General features: G+C 43.1%; 4 protein-coding genes across 16 annotated transcripts in view; 3 read left to right on the plus strand and 1 right to left on the minus strand.

The window, feature by feature from the left end:
* The window catches only part of LOC118363971 (equilibrative nucleobase transporter 1-like), a 46369-nt gene that overhangs the window by 24238 nt on the left and 1628 nt on the right, over positions 1–20503 (minus strand). The window contains exon 1 of one of the 3 annotated variants that reach the window (XM_052488397.1): positions 9150–9298. The exons of the other annotated variants lie outside the window; for them this stretch is intronic. The gene's annotated coding sequence lies outside the window, so the exon portion shown is untranslated. Of the gene's footprint in view, positions 1–9149; positions 9299–20503 lie in introns of those variants that run through there. 3 annotated transcript variants of the gene reach the window in all.
* LOC118363515 (uncharacterized) lies at positions 6650–10391 on the plus strand. Its single transcript, XM_052487016.1, has 6 exons — positions 6650–6730; positions 7532–7736; positions 7805–8876; positions 8973–9087; positions 9176–9327; positions 9517–10391. The coding sequence occupies exons 1-6, from the start codon at positions 6650–6652 to the stop codon at positions 9893–9895; spliced, it is 2004 nt and encodes a 667-aa protein (XP_052342976.1). The 3' UTR covers positions 9896–10391.
* On the plus strand, positions 15043–17359 carry LOC118363514 (zinc finger protein 135-like). The gene is made up of 4 exons (XM_035744442.1): positions 15043–15427; positions 15528–15622; positions 15713–15800; positions 15893–17359. The coding sequence occupies exons 1-4, from the start codon at positions 15139–15141 to the stop codon at positions 16729–16731; spliced, it is 1311 nt and encodes a 436-aa protein (XP_035600335.1). The 5' UTR covers positions 15043–15138; the 3' UTR covers positions 16732–17359.
* Positions 18256–20503, plus strand: part of LOC118363516 (catenin delta-1-like) — a 32232-nt gene continuing 29984 nt past the window's right edge. For 7 of the 11 annotated variants that reach the window (XM_035744444.2, XM_035744447.2, XM_035744443.2 and 4 more), the window contains exon 1: positions 18256–18410. The gene's annotated coding sequence lies outside the window, so the exon portion shown is untranslated. The remainder of the gene's footprint in view (positions 18411–20503) is intronic. The other 4 variants (XM_035744448.2, XM_035744445.2, XM_035744449.2 and 1 more) reach the window with 1 other exon arrangement.

The following is a 20503-nucleotide window of genomic DNA, read 5'->3' on the forward strand; positions in this document are numbered from 1 at the left end:
TTCTTTCGACCTCATGGCTTGGTTAAGACAAAAATGTCTAAAAACCTGTTTCGATTTGTCATTATGGGGTATTGTGTGTAGATTGATGAGGAAAATTTAATTAAAATGTCATTCATTTTAGAATAAGGCTGTAATGTAACAAAATGTGTAAAAGGGGAGGGGGTCTGAATACTTTCTCAAATGCACTGTAGCTAGCCCCCCAAAAAATATACCAACCAATTGCGACATTATCTGTATTGTTGCCTATGCACAGTATTCTTTTAAACCAGCTAGCGTTACAAAAGTGTGGCCTGCTAGGGTACCAGTCTGTTTGTGCCATCATGCCACTCCTTGTAATGCCAAACAATGTATGGCAAAGGAGAGGAGTTGGAATGACAGCACAAACAGATATGGGACCAGTCTAACAGAAGTAATCCCTCCTACCATGTTCATTGTAAATGTTTCACCATGCGTTTTTACTAGCAAAAACTAGGTTGTGGTCTGTTGATATTATAAGCATTGGTTTGTTATTGTTAAAAGGGAGAAAAATAGGCCTCACCCAATCCGAGGGGTAACGTTGCATTACAAACTTCTGTGGCTTGCACAATTAAATATGCAAATGTAGTGGCTTGACAGATAAGATCATAAAGGACGAAGACTGACAAACGTTAATGAGGCTGGAAACATATTTCAATGAACAAAAAATATTGATAACGTCAATTATTACTAGCTACCCAGCTAGCCAATGTTAGTTCACACTAACATTTGCGTGTTGCATGCTGGTTAGACACCAGTCAGACACTATACATCTTTCTATACATCTTTCTTGCTGCTTGGCAAGCTTTTTCACACCCATGGTGTAATTTTAGCTAGCTATGGACTTTTAGCTAACGTTAGAAAGCTGGGGGTAAAGTTGACTCGCTGCAAATAACGACAATTATGAGTGATATCTACATTTTTTTCTTAAAGGTTCATAACAGTTTCTATTCCTTAACATTTCAAACATAATTTGTACAACTAGACCTAGATAGCTAGCTGCAGGTCTAATTTACCTAGCTACCCCTCCTCAACTCACCAATTTGTATTTATTTAATTAACGTCTCAGATTTTAGCTAGCTAGTGGAACATTCTAGCTCAGGCATTCCATTGGTTTTTGTGGGATTTTTGACATGTGAGTGGATGGATGTTCAAAATGTGTTTGGCCAGAGATATTTTAGAAATACCGCCTTTGGTTTTAATTTTGACGTTGGATATCCAGTTTACACGTTTTGAGGTGAAACGTTTAGGCAGGGAGAGACCAAAGACGTTCCTCCATAACCTATGGCATGACATTTGGTTATGAGAAACAGTCAACGGCTGTCTCCAAATCTGACAGCGCCCTCCAGTGGTCTTTCACTCCTGGTTTTATGGAGAAATGAGATTATTATCTGATTATGATGGATTATTCCTGGATGTAAACTGGATATATAATGTGGTGGTCAACAAGGATACTATATTCACTTATGTTATTTAGGAGGCAATATAGTAATGTGCATTGAGTTAAACAAAGGGCATCTACTGAATATGTGGACAATGACCAGTGGTCTAAAGTACTCAAGTACAAATACTTTAAAGTACTACTTAAATTGTTTTTTGGGGTATCTGTACTTTAGTTTACTATTTATATTTTTGACAACTTTTAATTTTACTTCACTACACTTTTTACTCCATGCATTTTCCCTGACAACCCAAACTACGTGTTACATTTTGAATGCTTAGCAGGACAGGAACATTGTGAAATGTACACACTTATCAAGAGAACACGTGGTCATCCCTACTGCCTATGGTCTGGTGGAATCACTAAACACAAATGCATCTTTTGTAAATAATTGGAGTGTTGGAGTGTGCCCCTGGCAAAACATAAATAAATAAAAAGGCAAATGGTGCCGTCTGCTTTGCTTAATATGAGGAATTTGAAATGATTTATACTTTTACTTTTAATACTTAAGTATATTTCAAACCAAATACTTTTAGACTTTTACTCAAGTTGTATTTTACTGGGTGACTTTCAATTTTACTTGAGTCATTTTCTATTAACGTATTTATACTTTTACTCCAGTATGACAATTGGGTACTTTTCTCCACCACTGACAATGACCACCTTCACTGAGGACAAACCTCTCAAACCTGTTCAGATGAGAAGGTGATGAAAACATGACACTCAAAATCAGGTGCAGTGTGTGTAGTAATCCCACAACAGCGACAGAGATAACACTGGAGCGCACTAATTTATCTTTCTCTCTCTCTCTCACCCACATGCACACTGACACACACAGACACAAACACACACAAACTTTTTGGAATCAGCTCTGTCAACTGTAAAAAGACAAATCTAAACAATAATTTCCCTCTTAAGTCAGGTCATTACAGCTTTACTACCACATTCACATTGTGCGTTTTTCCATGCAGAAATACAGTCTTTCATTTCCGTGACAGCGGGCTGATAGATGTCCACCAGAGAATGAATCGGAGAGAGGGAGATACTCCAGAAGGTGTTGACTTATTTTTAGCCACTGAAATGTGGAGAAGAGAGGGTTGGGGGAGGCATCAGGGGAAGATAATGACGGGGAGAGAAAGAGAAGAAAGAAAGATAGACGTTTATTTTTAAAAGCCAACTGTTTTGCGTTGAATGAAAAGATACACTGTTAAGTGGGCAGGGAGTTGGAGAGTGGAGAAAGGCCGAGGGGACGTACATTTGATGGGACATCAGGGGTATATGTATATATAGAGAGAGTTGCTTAGATGGGCATTGGATGATGTCATAAAACTGAAGAACAGAGTTATGAATATTATGTTTGGTCTTTGGGATTCTGTGTTATTCCATATATTGTTGACTATTTTTCCATATTACTGTAAGGTGCACAAAGTTTGAGAGAAATATGCCTTTTGTGCGTATGGAACATTTCTGGGATCTTTTATTTCACTTCACAAATCGTGGGACCAACACTTTACATGTTGCGTTTATATTTTTCTTCAGTATATACAGTTGAAGTCGGAAGTTTACATACACCTTAGCCAACTACATTTCAACTCAGGTTTTCACAATTCCTGACATTTAATCCTAATAAAAATAGAATCACCACTTTATATTAAGAATGGGAAATGTCAGAATAATTGTAGAGAGAATTATTTATTTCAGCTTTTATTTCTTTCACCCAGTGGGTCAGAAGTTTAAATACACACTTAATTAGTATTTGGTAGCATTGCCTTTAAATTGTTTAACTTAAGTAAAATGTTTCGGGTAGCCTTCCACAAGCTTCCCACAATAAGTTGGGTGAATTTTGGCCCATTCCTCCTGACAGAGCTGGTGTAACTGAGTCAGGTTTGTATGCATCCTTGCTCGCACACGCTTTTTCAGTTCTGCCCACAATTTTTCTATTGTATTGAGGTCAGGGCTTTGTGATGACCACTCCAATACATTTACTTTGTTGTCCTTAAGCCATTTTGCCACAACTTTGGAAGTATGCTTGGGGTCATTGTTAATTTGGAAGACCCATTTGCGACCAAACTTTAACTTCCTGACTGATGTCCTGAGATGTTGCTCCAATATATCCACATAATTTTCCATCCTCATGTTTCCATCTATTTTGTGAAGAGCACCAGTCCCTCCTGCAGCAAAGCACGCCCACAACATGATGCTGCCACCCCTGTGCTTCACGGTTGGGATGGTGTTCTTCGGCTTGCAAGTCTCCCCCTTTTTCCTCCAAACATAATGATGGTCATTATGGCCAAACAGTTATATTTTTGTTTCATCAGACCAGAGGACATTTCTCCAAGAAGTATTATCTTTGTCTCCATGTACAGTTGCAAACCGTAGTCTGGCTTTTTTATGGCGGTTTTGGAGCAGTGTCTTCTTCCTTGCTGAGTGGCCTTTCAGGTTAGGTTGATATAGGACTCGTTTTACTGTGGATAAGGATACTTTGCACCAAAGTATGTTCATCTCTAAGAGACAGAACGCGTCTCCTTCCTGAGCGGTATGACGGCTGTGTGGTTCCATGGTGTTTATACTTGCGTACTATTGTTTGTACAGATGAAAGAGCTACCTTTAGGAATTTGGAAATTGCTCCCAAGGATGAACCAGACCTGCAGAGGTCTACAATTTTTTTCGGAGTTCTTGGCTGATTTCTTTTGATTTTCCCATGATGTCAAGCAAATAGACACTGAGTTTGAAGGTCGGCCTTCAAATGCATCCCCAGGTACACCTCTATCAGAAGCTTCTAAAGCCATGACATCATTTTCTGTCATTTTCCAAGCTATTTAAAGGCACAGTCAACTTAGTGTATGTAAACTTCTGACCCACTGGAATTGTGATGCAGTGAATTATAAGTGAAATAATCTGTCTGCAAACAATTGTTGAAAATATTCCTTGTGTCATGCACAAAGTAGATATCCTAACCGACTTGCCAAAACTATAGTTTGTTAACAAGACAAGTTTTAATGACTCCAACCTAAGTGTATGTAAACCTCCGACTTCAACTGTACATATAGTGGACATTTTATATATAGTGAGCCTTTGTCAAGATAATCCATCCACCTGACAGGTGTGGCATATCAAGAAGCTGATTAAACAACATGATCATTACACAGGTGCAGCTTGTGCTGGGGACAATAAAAGGCCACTCTAAAATGTACAATTTGTCACAGAACACAATCCCACAGATGTCTCAAGTTTTGAGGAAGCGTGCAATTGTCAAGATGACTGTAGGTTTGTCCATCAGAGCCGTTGCCAGAGAATTCAATGTTAATTTCTCTATCCTAAGTCATTTTAGAGAATTTGGCAGTACGTCCAACTGGCCTCACAACCGCAGACCATGCGGAAGCACTCCAGCCCAGGACCTCCACATCCAGCTTCTTCTCTTGTGGGATCGTCTGAGGGTAGGGGGAGCAGGGTGCTGAGGAGTATTTATGTATGTAATTAATCTCTTTTGTGGGGCAAAACTCATTCTGATTGGCTGGGGCTCGGTCCCCGTTGAGTGTGCCTGGCCCCAAAGTGGGTGGGCCTATGCCCTCCCAAGCCCACCCATGGCTGCACATCTGCCCAGTCATTTAGAAATCATAGATTAGGGCTCAATGAGATTATTTCAATTGACTAATTTCCTTTTATGAACTGTAACTCAGCAAAATCTTTGAAATTGTTGCATTGTTGTTCAGTATATATTTTTTGCAGGACTTAACGGAAAGGGAAAGGGGGGATACCTTGTCTTCTGCATTTAACCCAAACCCTCTGAACACTGCTGTGATAAAAAATAAACCCTTCTCTCGCTTTCTAAAACCTTTTGAGTGAAATGGTTACTGTTTAATTCAAATGTTATTTTTGCTGATGTTGTTTTGTGTCTTCTCACTTTTGTTTACTGTGTATTTCACTTGTTTTGGCAATGTAAACATCCTTCCCATGCCAATAAAGCCCCTTTGAATGGAATTGAGAGAGAGAAAGAAAGAGAGACTAACGGAGGAAAGAGAGACAGATTCACACCAACTGACTCACTGGTCACTTCAGTTTAGAAAGAGAGAGAGAGAGACCGAGAGAGAGAAAGCAGGACACGGTGACCACAGTGAACCCAGAGGACTACATGTACCACACAAGGTAAGGGCTGCACCTCTCCTACCACACAACTTACACTCTTTTGGCAGCATCAAAGAGTATCCGAATGAGTACATGGAAGTGTTGTCTCTGTATGTCTTGGACTCCATGTATATGCTTGTTGAAAGAGTGTCGGTTGGTGTGTGTGAAGTGCATTGATTGTTACTATGTCTGTTAAAGATGGAATCGGCAGCAAGGGAAACAGCGCCACTCTCCACTCCGCGGCTGTTGTTATTGTTTTTTGTTTTGTTGGTGGTGATTATTATAATATTTTTTTTTACATATGCTCTTTTTCTATCATGCGTGCATTGATGTCAGAGGGGGAAAAACAGTGTTCGTTGTTTGCAGTAACTTCGTTGCTGTTGTAATATCGAAAACAGACATTGCAGGTCCACCATTAAGGATTCAAGCTTTAACTCTTATGTCTGAATGAGTGTATTTACTTAGAGATTAAGTAGGTCATTGGGGTCATCGGCGTCAGGGTAAGAGTTCAGTTTAATTCGACTACTGAGTCCTGACTATGCAAATCTGTTTGCTAGGGCTTGACTTGAGAGAGTGTGTGTGTGTGTGCCTGTCTGTCTATCTGTCTGTCTATGTAGGTGTGTATTCAGGTGTGTATGTATGCATATGTGTGTTTGAGTGTGTGTGTGTATATGTCTGTGTACCCATGGTTTCCAGAGCAGATGCAGCTGTCCTGGCTGTTGGACTGTGCCGATGTCACTAGCTCTATTTCTGGAACCTGTGTTGTTCTGAAGGTCAGATAAAGTGGCTCGGAATCCTCACAAGGAGGGTGGCAGGGGGCACTCACTAAACAACACACACCAGACAGCACTTTCAGAGAGAGAGAGAGACAGAGAGGTAGAAAGAGAGAGAGAGAGAGTGCAAGGGAGAAATCTGCCTCGAACAGAACATTGAGTCTAAACTGACTGCATGAAAGTTGGACCTTTAGATATTGAGCGTTCAATCCAATAACCTTGGAGAGGAAGAGTCTGATTTGACTTTATGTTTCAGAGGAAGTTGGACTGACAAACACAGAAAGTCCACGGAACCATGGACGATGTATCACTCCGCCAGGACGATTCTGGGAAAGACGCAACAGCCAACCAGATGGAGGACAACAAAAACAATCAGGTATGTGTGTGTGTGTTGATGATGAAAGAAATAGACCCATAAACAGATACAGAAGACGAAATGCATACAGAGGCAAACCTCAACCACCTACAGACAAACCAATACACACTTCTTGGTATTGAGACAACGTCATGTAGCCTTACAATGAGGTGGCAGGCTTGTTAGATGTATTTGCGCTGTAGTCAGATGTAGTATACGGAGTGAAGATAGTGGGAGGGCTTGGTGGGTGTTGTGGCTGCCTGCGTATAACCTAAGCGCTGGGCTACACCTGTTCCCGTGGCAAACTCTGGCACGGGAATGTTTATCCCTTTCTCACTCTCAACACACACACACACACGGACACACACACACATGTGCGTCTATCTTATTTCCACTGATGAGTCACCACTCTGAGTCACGACTTGATGTGACACCTGGGACAGTTCACTTACCTAACATAATTCCAACACACTGCAACTTTATACATCTCAATGCATAACATAAAAACAACATAAACATGTCATATGTTTGAATCGTAATGAAAGCCATAAAACATGATAGAAATGTGTGTGTAATATTACAGCCATAAACAACTCTACAGCCGGAGGTATGTTTTTTGAGTGAAGTGAAGCAGACACATTTTCTCATTTAGTTTTGAACTAGTTATAATGTCACTTTACATCGTCTCTCCCCTAAACAACTGATTTAGAATCAGGTCTATGACAACAGTCCTGTACCATTTTGCTTTGTCCCTAACCCTAACCAAAACTACCTCAACTGCTCAGAATAACCGATTGTAATCTTATCTGGTTTGTCTCTCAGACAGAGAGAGAGGCTTCAGTGCAGGAGTGTGACCCCCCTAAGAGAGACCACCTGGCGGAGGACACAGTGGAAGGTCATGTGGTTAAGTCTGGGGCTAATACGGAGAAAGCGCCGGAACAGGCAGCAGAGGCTAGCGTTGGAAATGTAGAGGAGTCTCAGCCAGTAACCGACGCCATTGTGGTTAATGGTGAAGAGGCTTGTAAGGGTGAGGGAACATCTCAAGGTGCAGACACCGGAGAAACAGAAGTGTTCAAAATGGTGAACGGAGAGAAGAAGGGGGAGGGAGAGAAGGAGGGGAGAAGGAGGAGGACAAGAATAGAAAGGGTCAAGAGGTGGTCAAGAATGGAGAGATTGAGAAAGAGGATGTGAAGGAGGACAAAGAGAAGGGGAGAGAAAATATTGCCAGGAAAAAGGGGAAGGGGGAAAAGATAGGAGAGGGAAAAACAGAAAAGAAGATAAAAGGAGATAAAGGGAAAGACAGAAAAGTGAAGGGAGGGAAGGGAGAGGGAGAGGCAGGGAAGGGAGAGAAGGGAGAGGGAGAGAAGGGAGAGGCAGGGAAGGGAGAGGGAGAGAAGGGAGAGGCAGGGAAGGGAGAGGGAGAGAAGGGAGAGGGAGAGAAGGGAGAGGCAGGGAAGGGAGAGGGAGAGGCAGGGAAGGGAGAGAAGGGAGAGGGAGAGAAGGGAGAGGCAGGGAAGGGAGAGGCAGGGAAGGGAGAGGGAGAGAAGGGAGAGGCAGGGAAGGGAGAGGGAGAGAAGGGAGAGGCAGGGAAGGGAGAGGCAGGGAAGGGAGAGGGAGAGAAGGGAGAGGCAGGGAAGGGAGAGGCAAGGAAGGGAGAGGGAGAGAAGGGAGAGGGAGAGAAGGGAGAGGCAGGGAAGGGAGAGGGAGAGAAGGGAGAGGCAGGGAAGGGAGAGGGAGAGAAGGGAGAGGCAGGGAAGGGAGAGGGAGAGAAGGGAGAGGCAGGGAAGGGAGAGGGAGAGGGAGGGAATGGAGAGGGAGACGGAGAGGGAGAGGGAGAGAAGGGAGCGAGAGAGGGAGGGAAGGGAGAGGGAGGGAAGGGAGAGGGAGAGGGAGAGGGAGAGGGAGAGAGAGAGGGAGGGAAGGGAGAGGGAGGGAAGGCACCGGAGAACAAGAGCAAACCAGTAAAAGAAAAGGAAGGGGCAGGAGGGGGAAAGGTTAAAGAGAAAAGCAAGGAGGTGGAGAAGCAAGGAAAGACCAAAAGAAAGAGTGGCGTGAATCACATCGCCTCTACCCCATCCTCTGTGGCCCGACCCCGGAGCTCTGCCCGCTCTGCCCGGCCTTCCACTAAAAAGGACATCATAGCAAAGTTCCAGAAAAATGACTCTGAGTAAGATTCTGAGTTCTGACATGTCCAATATGACAAACTGCAACATGCTCATGTTTATTATGGCAATAATTGCATTGTCTTTTCATTTATTTCCAGGACACCGGTTGTCTGCAACTTCAAACTTCAGAGATCATCTATGGCTGTGGCAAACGGGGGGTCAATCAAACAGAAAGTGCTTTCCTGGTGTCAAAACAAAACACGCAAGTACGAGGTGAGGGGATGTTGATGGTCATGTACACCAGAGGTACTGACATTGGAGCACCATAACCCTACCTGACACCATACCCTCTCTTTCCCAGGGTGTTTCCATAGAGAACTTCTCATCATCGTGGTGTGATGGGCTGGCGTTCTGTGCACTCATCCATCGCTTCTTCCCGGACGCTTTCGACTTCTCAGCCCTGAGCTCATCTGAGAGAGAGAAGAATTTCACCCTGGCCTTCAATACAGCAGAGTACAAGGCTGTGTTTGTGTATATATATATATAGGTGTGTTTGTGTCTGAGTGTGTGTGTTGTAAATGATTCATCATCCTTTCTCTCTCTTTCTCTCTCTCTCTCTCTCTCTCTCTCTCTCTCTCTCTCTCTCTCTCTCTCTCTCTCTCTCTCTCTCTCTCTCTCTCTCTCGCTCTCTCTCTCTCTCAGGACCATGGCTGACTGCTGCCCCCTGTTGGAGGTTGGTGATATGATCCTGATGGGGAACAGCCCGGACCCGATGTGTGTGTTCACCTATGTCCAGGCACTCTGCCATCACCTCTCCAAAATAGAGAAGGAGAGGAAGGACAAGGAGGAAGAGGAGAAGAAGAGTGAAAAGATGAAAGACGAAGAGGTAGAAACCACTGCAGAGAAGAAAGAGGAGGAGAGTGAGGAAACTGGGAAGATAGATGGTCAACAAGAGGAGGGAGATGAGGGAAGGGAGAACGAAGTAAAAGACGGGAAAGAGAATGAGAGTGAGGAGAGCTCAGCGGTAGGGAGAGAGCAAGAGGGAAGAGAAGTTAGAGGGTTAATTGAAGCACAGGCTTAAGCTAATGCTAAAGACATGGGAAAGAGATTCAAATAAGCCACATGATGAAGTATAGTTTTACAGTTTGGAACACGACAAGTGTTTAGCATGTATGAGCATAACTTCTTGAAGAGTGACACATTACTACTGTATATTCAAAAGCTGGCTTTGTTAAGGTTTGGGATTATACTCAGAATCCAACAATGTGTGTAAATTGTAACCTGTTGTGACTTTTTAAACCATATTTAACACATGCTGTGTTCTTTCCAATTTCATTATCGTGTCTGTTGTGGAAGTTTGTGCACAGAACAAACTTTGTGGAAGTTTGTGGAAGTTTGTGCACAGAAAAATAAAACGTCAATGAATTATTTTGATTTCTTTTTCAGAAAGACAACCTATGTATGTTTTTATTATGGGTAAAGTTATTAAGTACGGCTGCACTGCAGCCCAAATAAGGATTCAAAAGGCTCTTGGGTTTACGATGATCTATCTTGAATAAAAAATATTTTTAAAATGATTTATGACAATTGTGATGATATTCATTAACAGATAGTCTTGGAATACAACAATTACACTCTTATTCCATTCACTGAGCGTTATTGTGAGTTATGAGACTTGCCATCAAGGCATGACATTCCAACATCACATAAATCAGATATTCCTTTTGCTTGTCAGAGGAGTGCGATATTAACTTTCCATGACAGAATGCTTGCAACAACAAAAAGCAAGAGGGGCCTGTTCATACAAATTGCACTCGTTGACTGATTACATTTTGCTGTTAAAATTAGTTCATGATCATGAATTCCAATTTCCAGTCACGAGCAAATATGAGTCTGAAGACACAGTGCCTTCAGAAAGTATTCACACCCCTTGACTTTTTCCACATTTTGTTGTGTTACAAAGTGGGATAAAAAAAAAATATTACATCGTCATTTTTTATTCAATAATTTACACAAAATACTCTGTAATGTCAAAGTGGAAGAAAAATGGTAGCATTTGTCAACAATGTATTAGAAAATAAATACTAATATACACTTTATATACAAAAGTATGTGGACACCCCTTAAAATGTGTGGATTTGGTTATTTCAGGCACACCGGTTGCTGACAGGTGTATAAAATCGAGCACACAGCCATGCAATCTCCATAGCCAAACATTGGAAGTAGAATCTGCCCCCAGCTGTGCTCTGGACACCATATGTGAACTAATTGCCCCCCATATATCTTCAGAGCTCGTGCTGCTAGGCGACCTAAACTGGAACATGCTTAACACCCCAGCCATCCTACAAACTAAACTTGATGCCCTCAATCTCACACAAATTATCAATGAACCTACCAGGTACCTCCCCAAAGCCTTAAACACGGGCACCCTCATAGATATCATCCAAACCAACATCCCCTCTAAATACACCTCTGCTGTCTTCAACCAAGATCTCAGCGATCACTGCCTCATTGCCTGCATCCGTAATGGGTCAGCGGTCAAACGACCTCCCCTCATCACTGTAAAACGCTCCCTGAAACACTTCCGCGAGCAGGCCTTTCAAATCGACCTGGCCGGGGTATCCTGGAAGGATATTGATCTCATCCCGTCAGTAGAGGATGCCTGGATATTTTTTTTAAATGCCTTCCTAACCATCTTAAATAAACATGCCCCATTCAAGAAATTTAGAACCAGGAACAGATATAGCCCTTGGTTCTCCCCAGACCTGACTGCCCTTAACCAACACAAAAATATACTATGGCGTTATGCATTAGCATCGAACAGCCCCCGTGATATGCATATGTTCAGGGAAGCTAGAAACCATTATACACAGGTATTTAGAAAAGCCAAGGCTAGCTTTTTCAAGCAGAAATTTGCTTCCTGCAACACTAACTCGAAAAAGTTCTGGGACACTGTAAAGTCCATGGAGAATAAGAACACCTCCTCTCAGGTGCCCACTGCACTGAAGATAGGAAACACTGTCACCACTGATAAATCCACCATAATTGAGAATTTCAATAAGCATTTTTCTACGGCTGGCCATGCTTTCCACCTGGCTACTCCTACCCCGGTCAACAGCACTGCACCCCAAACAGCAACTCGCCCAAGCATTCCCCATTTCTCCTTCTCCCAAATCCATTCAGCTGATGTTCTGAAAGAGCTGCAAAATCTGGACCCCTACAAATCAGCCGGGCTAGACAATCTGGACCCTTTCTTTCTAAAATTATCTGCCGAAATTGTTGCCACCCCTATTACTAGCCTGTTCAACCTCTCTTTCGTGTCGTCTGAGATTCCCAAAGATTGGAAAGCAGCTGCGGTCATCCCCCTCTTCAAAGGGGGGGACACTCTTGACCCAAACTGCTACAGACCTATATCTATCCTACCATGCCTTTCTAAGGTCTTTGAAAGTCAAGTCAACAAACAGATTACCGACCATTTCGAATCTCACCATACCTTCTCTGCAATCTGGTTTCAGAGCTGGTCATGGGTGCACCTCAGCCACGCTCAAGGTCCTAAACGATATCTTAACCGCCATCGATAAGAAACATTACTGTGCAGCCGTATTCATTGATCTGGCCAAGGCTTTCGACTCAATCACCACATCCTCATCGGCAGACTCGACAGCCTTGGTTTCTCAAATGATTGCCTCGCCTGGTTCACCAACTACTTCTCTGATAGAGTTCAGTGTGTCAAATCGGAGGGTCTGCTGTCCGGACCTCTGGCAGTCTCTATGGGGGTGCCACAGGGTGCAATTCTTGGACCGACTCTCTTCTCTGTATACATCAATGAGGTCGCTCTTGGTGCTGGTGAGTCTCTGATCCACCTCTACGCAGACGACACCATTCTGTATACTTCCGGCCCTTCTTTGGACACTGTGTTAACAACCCTCCAGGCAAGCTTCAATGCCATACAACTCTCCTTCCGTGGCCTCCAATTGCTCTTAAATACAAGTAAAACTAAATGCATGCTCTTCAACCGATCGCTACCTGCACCTACCCGCCTGTCCAACATCACTACTCTGGACGGCTCTGACTTAGAATACGTGGACAACTACAAATACTTAGGTGTCTGGTTAGACTGTAAACTCTCCTTCCAGACCCATATCAAACATCTCCAATCCAAAGTTAAATCTAGAATTGGCTTCCTATTTCGCAACAAAGCATCCTTCACTCATGCTGCCAAACATACCCTTGTAAAACTGACCATCCTACCAATCCTCGACTTTGGCGATATGTCATTTACAAAATAGCCTCCAATACCCTACTCAACAAATTGGATGCAGTCTATCACAGTGTAATCCTTTTTGTCACCAAAGCCCCATATACTACCCACCATTGCGACCTGTACGCTCTCGTTGGCTGGCCCTCGCTTCATACTCGTCGCCAAACCCACTGGCTCCATGTCATCTACAAGACCCTGCTAGGTAAAGTCCCCCTTATCTCAGCTCGCTGGTCACCATAGCATCTCCCACCTGTAGCACACGCTCCAGCAGTCACCCCAAAACCAATTCTTTCTTTGGCCGTATATAGTCACCCCTCCCTCAAAACCAAAACCCCAGATTACTCTAGTCACCCCCAAAACCAATTCTTTCTATGTTTGTTTTACTCCATCATTTGTGTAACTCTGTGTCTGTATGTTTGTATCTGTCGAACTGCTTTGCTTTATCTTGGCCAGGTCGCAATTGTAAATGAGAACTTGTTCTCAACTTGCCTTCCTGGTTAAATAAAGGTAAAATAAAAAATAAAAATAAATAAAAAATGGCCTTACTGAACAGCTCAGTGACTCAACGTGGCACTATCATAGAATGCCACCTTTCCAACAAGTCAGTTCATCAGATTTGTGTCCTGCTAGAGCTGCCCCGTTCCATTGTAAGCTCTGTTATTGTGAAATGGAAACGCCTAGGAGCAACAACGGTTCAGCCGCGAAGTGGTAGGCCACACAAACTCACAGAACGGGACTGCCAAGTGCTGAAGCACATCTGTCTTCGGTTGCAACTTTCACAACTGTGTTCCAAACTGCCTCTGGAAGCAACATCAGCACAAGAAATGTTCGCAGGGAGCTTCATGAAATGGGTTTCCATGGCTGAGCAGCTGCACACAAGCCTAAGATCACCATGCGCCAGCTTGAGTGGTGTAAAGCCTGCCGCCATTGGACTCTGGAGCAGTGGAAACGCGTTCTCTGGAGTGATGAATCACACTTCTTCATCTGGCAGTCCGACAGACGAATCTGGGTTTGGCGGATGCCAGGAGATGCTACCTTTCCGAATGCATAGTGCCAACAATAAAGTTTGGTGGAGGAGGAATAATGGTCTGGTGCTGTTTTTCATGGTTCGGGCTAGGCCCCTTAGTTCCAGTGAAGGGAACTCTTAACGCTAGAGCATACAATGACATTCTAGATGATTCTGTGCTTCCAACTTTGTGGCATCCACCACCATGGAGAGTATATGAAGAGTTATACTTAGTGATGTGATGGGTTGTTTTGGATTTCCTCAAACATAACACTTTGTAGTTAAAACAGTTCTTTTTTTGCCACATTACTTGCAATTTTACTTTAGTTCCTCATTTCAAGCAGGATTCATTTTTTTGAATATTTTTATTCTGTACAGGCTTCCTTCTTTTCACTCTGTAATTTAGGTTAGTATTGTGGAGTAACTACAATATTGTTGATCTATCCTCAGTTTTCTCCTATCACAGCCATTAAACTGTTTTAAAGTCACCATTGGCCAGATGGTGAAATCCCTGAGTGGTTTCCTTCCTCTCCAGCAAAAGAGTAAGGAACGACACCTGTATGTTTGTAGTGACTGATGCACCATCCGAAGCGTAATTAATAACTTCTCCATGCTCAAAGAAATATTCAATGTCTGCTTTTTTAAATTAGTTTATTTCTCTACCAATCGGTGCCCTTCTTTGTGAGTCATTGGAAAACCTCCCTGGTCTTTGTGGTTGAATCTGTTGTTGAAATTCAAGGCTCACTTTGACATTATGGGGTATTGTGTGTAGGCCAGTGGAAAAAAAATCTACATTTAATTAAATTCAGGCTGTAACAGAAACAAATGTGGAAAAAGTCAAGGGGTGTGAATTCTTTCTGAAGGCACTGTACGCATTCATCTGTGGCGCTCGTCCTCACCAAAAAAATCTGCGGAGGTTTTCTTATAATTACGGTCAGCACTGCTTTTATTCACCGGAAGTAGTTTTGTGTACACTGACAAAAGCGTCACAGCTTGTCTGATCAATGATCTGATTTTTTCCAATTTCTCCCTGTCTTTTATCTCGCCACTGGAATCGATGTCAACAAAAATGCAGGCTCATTTGTCTTTACAGACCCAACTCGCTTCCATAATGGACGCACTTGCTAGAGCGGCCGTTGTCGAGATCAGTCAACTCTTTTCCGAGAGCTCGGCTGATTTACACTTGGAGATTTCTCGCAGCTACAAAGACAACGAAGCGCTGAAGATGAAGATGAAAGGGATGAAGAGCGAGCTTTTCTCCCTGCGGCTACAACGGGCGAGTACACCGCGGGGCAGTCGTTTTTCTTTTGGCAGAACTTTGTGCAAGCCTCGGGCAAAACTCACAGGTTGGTTCAGGTTCTCCAAATGCTGCTAGCTGGGCGACCAGTCAATTGATCATATTATGTTGGGAGTGGAACGGTTTTTGACCTATGCTCTTACTCATAGATAAGACACCTGAGCGCCACGCGGCTGTTAACAACAGGGATGACGCTTCTATTACAATAGGGGAAGAGGAGAGTCCATCCACAGTCAAAAAAGAGGTGTGGCAATAATAGCTCCTCATACATTACTGACATAGGCTACTACTACTCTAGAAATATGTACATATCTGACTGAATATGTGTTTTCAGTGTGCAGTTGTGGAGAGTCCAGATGTCATCTTGATAAAGGAGGAGGAGGGAGCTGAGGATGACTTTGGAGGATGTTGGCCTGATGCAGGTGTGTGGAGGAGGAAGAAGATGATGGGCTGGTATATAGACAATTGACAGCCAGATAACAAACCGATGATTTAATAATTTTGTTTCCTGTAGGTCAAGACAATATTGATGGTGAGACTATTACTATGGTGACTCCACAGCTAGAACATGCCAGCCAGAGACTGGGTCATGATGAAGGGCCTTACAGCATGAGCGCTCATAGTCGAGGTGAAGGAGCTCTGTGCAGCGTGAGCAGTACTGAGAACTACCCTTTCTTCAGAACCCCAGAACAGCCCCAGAGATTGCCCTCACACTCTGGTCTGCTGCCGGACCACACAATCAGCCATCAGATACAGCTGAACACTCATTCTATTGGGGGACCACTGCCAGGCAGCCCTCCAATGAGGGGGGTGCAAAGTGACAGAGGGGGTCAGCCGACAGGGGATGCAGGAGGACGGGGTCTGAAAATCGCCGAGGTAGCTTCCCTAGAAAACACCCCAAGGACCCCAACAACAACCTTGGCAACAGGGGGTGCGACTGTGAGGCGCCCTGGTCTTGTAAACCAGTTCCAGCGCCACCACGTACCCCACGGTACCAAGCCGTTGCTCTGTAGCGACTGTGGGAAGCGCTTCTCTCGCCGGCTTGACTTGATCCGCCACCGGGCGGTCCACACAGGAGAGACGCCTGTCATATGCAACCTGTGCGGGAACTCGTTTGTCAACAAGACAACTCTGAGGGTCCATATGCGCATCCACACAGGGGAGAAACCGTACATGTGTTCCCTGTGTGGGAAGGGCTTCACCCAGAAAGGCAGTCTGACCATCCACCTGAGGACCCACTCTGGGGAGAAACCCTACAGCTGCTCCCACTGTGGCGCCTCGTTCAACAACCACAGCAACCTGCGCAGACACATGGTCACACACCTAGAGCAGGCAGGGACGCTGACACTCTGACACATACACACTACCTCCCCGGTGGAGGTTTAGGTTATTTCTTTCTTCAGCTCTCTCATTCTCTCTCTGACTGTCTTCCTCTTGATGTCTCACTTAGCCCCAGACTCTTCTCTCCCTGTCTCCCATCTTCTTCTCCCTTTCTCTGGTCCACTGTTGCCCCCCTCTCTGTTGTTTATGTCTCTGATCTAGATGCACATACTACTTAAAGGGGCAATCAGCTGTTGAAACAATAACAAAGCGTACTCCCCACCCTAGTTTCATGAAAAAGCTGAGGGATGGGGCTGGAGAAATGGAACCACTCTAAAATTCATAGCTATGACTGACCATGCATCAAATCAAAATTTGACCATGTTTTGAGGATGTATAGTGTTAGTTTACATTTACTTTGTTTACAAACATTGGAGTAAAACAAGCTTGTATTTTGCATGTCTTATGGGGTGGACAGTTGAACTAAGCTCATGGGGCATTTGTAAGTTATATACTTCAAGAATCAATGGGTACATATCATTCATTTATAAGTAAAACATGTATGTAGCAACTGCAGAGATCCCCTTGAAAGTTACTGTATGAATATTTTCAGTAAGTTTCCTACTCTGGCCCAAACTAATAAACAGTGTTTTGATATGAAGGAATGAATGAAAAAATGTTGTTTTTTTTTAAACTCACTGGCTGCACCATAGTTATTTATCATTTTTTCCCCTCGAGTGCGGCATTACAGTCTCTTTGTAATCTTGTACAGTGTGGGTTTTAAACCTAGAGATTCTTCACCATCGCAGGGGTCTCTTCAGGAAATTGACCATTCGACTTAAAGCTTCCAGAGTCCTTTTAAGGCAAATAGCAGAGCATGAAGCAGACTTTGCCAGCTGTTTGATCTAAACGCTTGTCTAAAGCATCAGAAGGATATAAAGTATAATTTGGACCACATAATTGCTGCTGATTATCCTACTAGGAGGCAGACAGTGCCAGCACCAGACAGCCTACTGATGCAGTCATCCACTTACACAGGGAGACGTAGACAAATACTGTATTGGCAGCATTTGATTAAACTCCAGTTTTATGGTTTTCTGTTTGCATGTGCTAATGCGTTCTTGTGGGATACTGTTCAACTTCTATTTAGTTTTCTAAGACAATCAATGGGATGACATCAGAGGTATGTGTGTGGGGGACTTGGGGGAGAAACCAGGGACATAACCTTCAACATTTATTTTATTTTGTTTAACCTTTATTTGACGAGGCAAATCAGTTAAGAACAAACTATTATTTACAATGACGGACAAACTCGGAAGACGCTGGATCAATTGTACGCTGCCCTATGGGACTCACAATCACGGCCGGATGTGATACCCCTTGAACCAACCCAATTGAATATATATATATAATTTTTTATGTTAATTCAGTTGGATATTTGTGGAGAAGTTAATTTATATTGTGCTGTGTGATGCGGAATGTTCATTCTGCAACTGAAGACACACCATTACGGGAATTTTGTTCGGCTAACGCTTATCCGTAATTACGGTAAAATCCATCCGTTATACCCGCCCTCTACCCCCCCGCATATCTATTCATCTTTGCTCCCAGCGAGCTTGACCGAGAAACCAGAAAGAACAAGGAGGAGAAAAGGTGGATAAAGCGAAGAAAATAAATACGTTGGGAAGGGACAGGGAATACGAGACATATAGGTAAGTAAAAGTAAAGATACAAGCGGATTGATGAGATCATTTGACAGTTTTACTTTATTTCGCAAACCGCAGCGTCGGCAAGGAGTGGTCAACTGGGGCACAGATCACGACTTTTCCACTGCCCGTGAGTGAGTGGGGTTAAAACGCCCAAATGTCGCTCAGCACGGATAGCCAGTTTTAAGCCTGTCTCGTAGGCCAGTGTCTCCACCACAAGTGGAGGTGGACGACTTGTTATCTCGCGACCAAATATTTTAACAAGCGCAGAAGGTTTGTTTAAATGGAAACACAAGACTCGTCGCTGTGTTAGCAACTACCATTAGCTAGTTTGTGCTAATCTAGCCACGTCAAGCTAACTGTTAGCGCGGCTACGCGCAAAGAAATGGTTAGCCATACAAGCTAGCTAACTGGTCAAGCAACCAAAACTATCTCGATAGTTTTAGGAACATGCTGCACCCTTGCAACTCATAATTGGCTAACTATCTAGCTAACGTTTCCATTGTTTTGTTAGCTTGCTGAACATTTCAGCTAAATTAGCTAGGTAGCCATCGTTTGCTGAATATGCCATGCACCGATTGATCTGTTGTTCGAATTTTTCATTATTCTGGCCTCAATCGACCTCAGTCCACTTACAATTTTAGCAAGATAACATGTTTAGCTAGTATTTTAGCATTAAGAATATGAATATGCTTTCTGGTTAATGTTAGGGAGGGTAAAATTAACATTACTTTTAGAACTACCCAATAATACAACATACTCCCAGAAGCACTTTGTTTAATATCTGTAGTAGGCCTTACCATTGCTGACATTACAATTTGTGTGTCTGATTTCTGGGTCAAAAGGTCGCGGGAGATAATTCACAGGTCACGATGGCAAAGCCTTTTCCAAAAATGTAACCAAAATGACAGGTGGACTCATGAATAACCAGAAACTCAAATATCTCAAGATAGCAATGTCCTATAAACATGACATTTTCCAGGGGTTATACAATAATGGGTGTTAAAATGAAATAGAATTGTGTGTATGTAATATGCAAATTCGATTTGAATGTATGTGCATATTTAATGTTGTACGCAAGAAATTATTGAACAATTAATATTTGACGTACTAATGCAACTATCTATGGTCATGTCGGAAAATCGGACATTTCCGACTTGCTAACTTATGCGGAAGAGTCGGATCCCGAGTTTCTGACATGGTGGTAATACGTTTAGGGTTTTATTGTGCTTGTAACATCAACACTTATGTATGTTCGACTTGAGATACTCATTATTATTTTTCTACTGCCCACTCCTAAAACCTATGAGCTAAAGACACCAAACGAACATTAGACAGCTTCAGACTAGATTACCGGAGAATCCTTTTGACACTTTCTACATACACCATAGCAATGCATTCCAATGGCCAAATACTTTTAATAGGGACAGATCTATTTGCAACTTCTCCCACAACTGCGGCTCCCGGGTGGCACCGCAGTTTAATGCACTGCATCTCAGTGCTCGAGGAGTCACTCCAGACACCCTGGTTCGGAACCAGGCTGTATCACAACCGGCCGTGATTGTCCGGGTTAGGGTTTGGCCGGGGTTGGCTGTCATTTAAAACAATAATTTGTTCTTAACTGACTTTCCTAGTTAAATAAATTTCAAATGTAAAAATTATATGCTAGACTCAAACTTTTACCCCCCTTAGACTACAGTGTGTTTGGTGGCAGCTAGCCATCCTGAGCTCCTCTGGTAAAGGTGAGATTACAAGTGTTTATAAATGTGTGCACAACAAACCCCTTTCCATTCAGATTCTTGGTGGGTCTTTTGTCATTTATTAGCAGCAACGGCAGATGTCATTACAGTAGGTGCATATCTTAAGTTCCATAGTGAACATGCAAATAATACAGGCCTATTAATGTTAAACAAAAACAGAATGAGCATCTGTACTTTTCATACAACCAATAAACTGTGTGTAACATTATATCCAGATTGATTGGTCAGAAAAGGTAGACGAGTCCATCCAGACAAGCTTCGTACGTGTTAAAGGGAAATAAGTTTTAAACGTTTTCAACTTCATATTCATCTCCAGTAGAACATCAACATGTGAAAATG

Source organism: Oncorhynchus keta, chromosome 30 (assembly GCF_023373465.1).
Source record: "Oncorhynchus keta strain PuntledgeMale-10-30-2019 chromosome 30, Oket_V2, whole genome shotgun sequence".
NCBI lineage: Eukaryota > Metazoa > Chordata > Actinopteri > Salmoniformes > Salmonidae > Oncorhynchus > Oncorhynchus keta.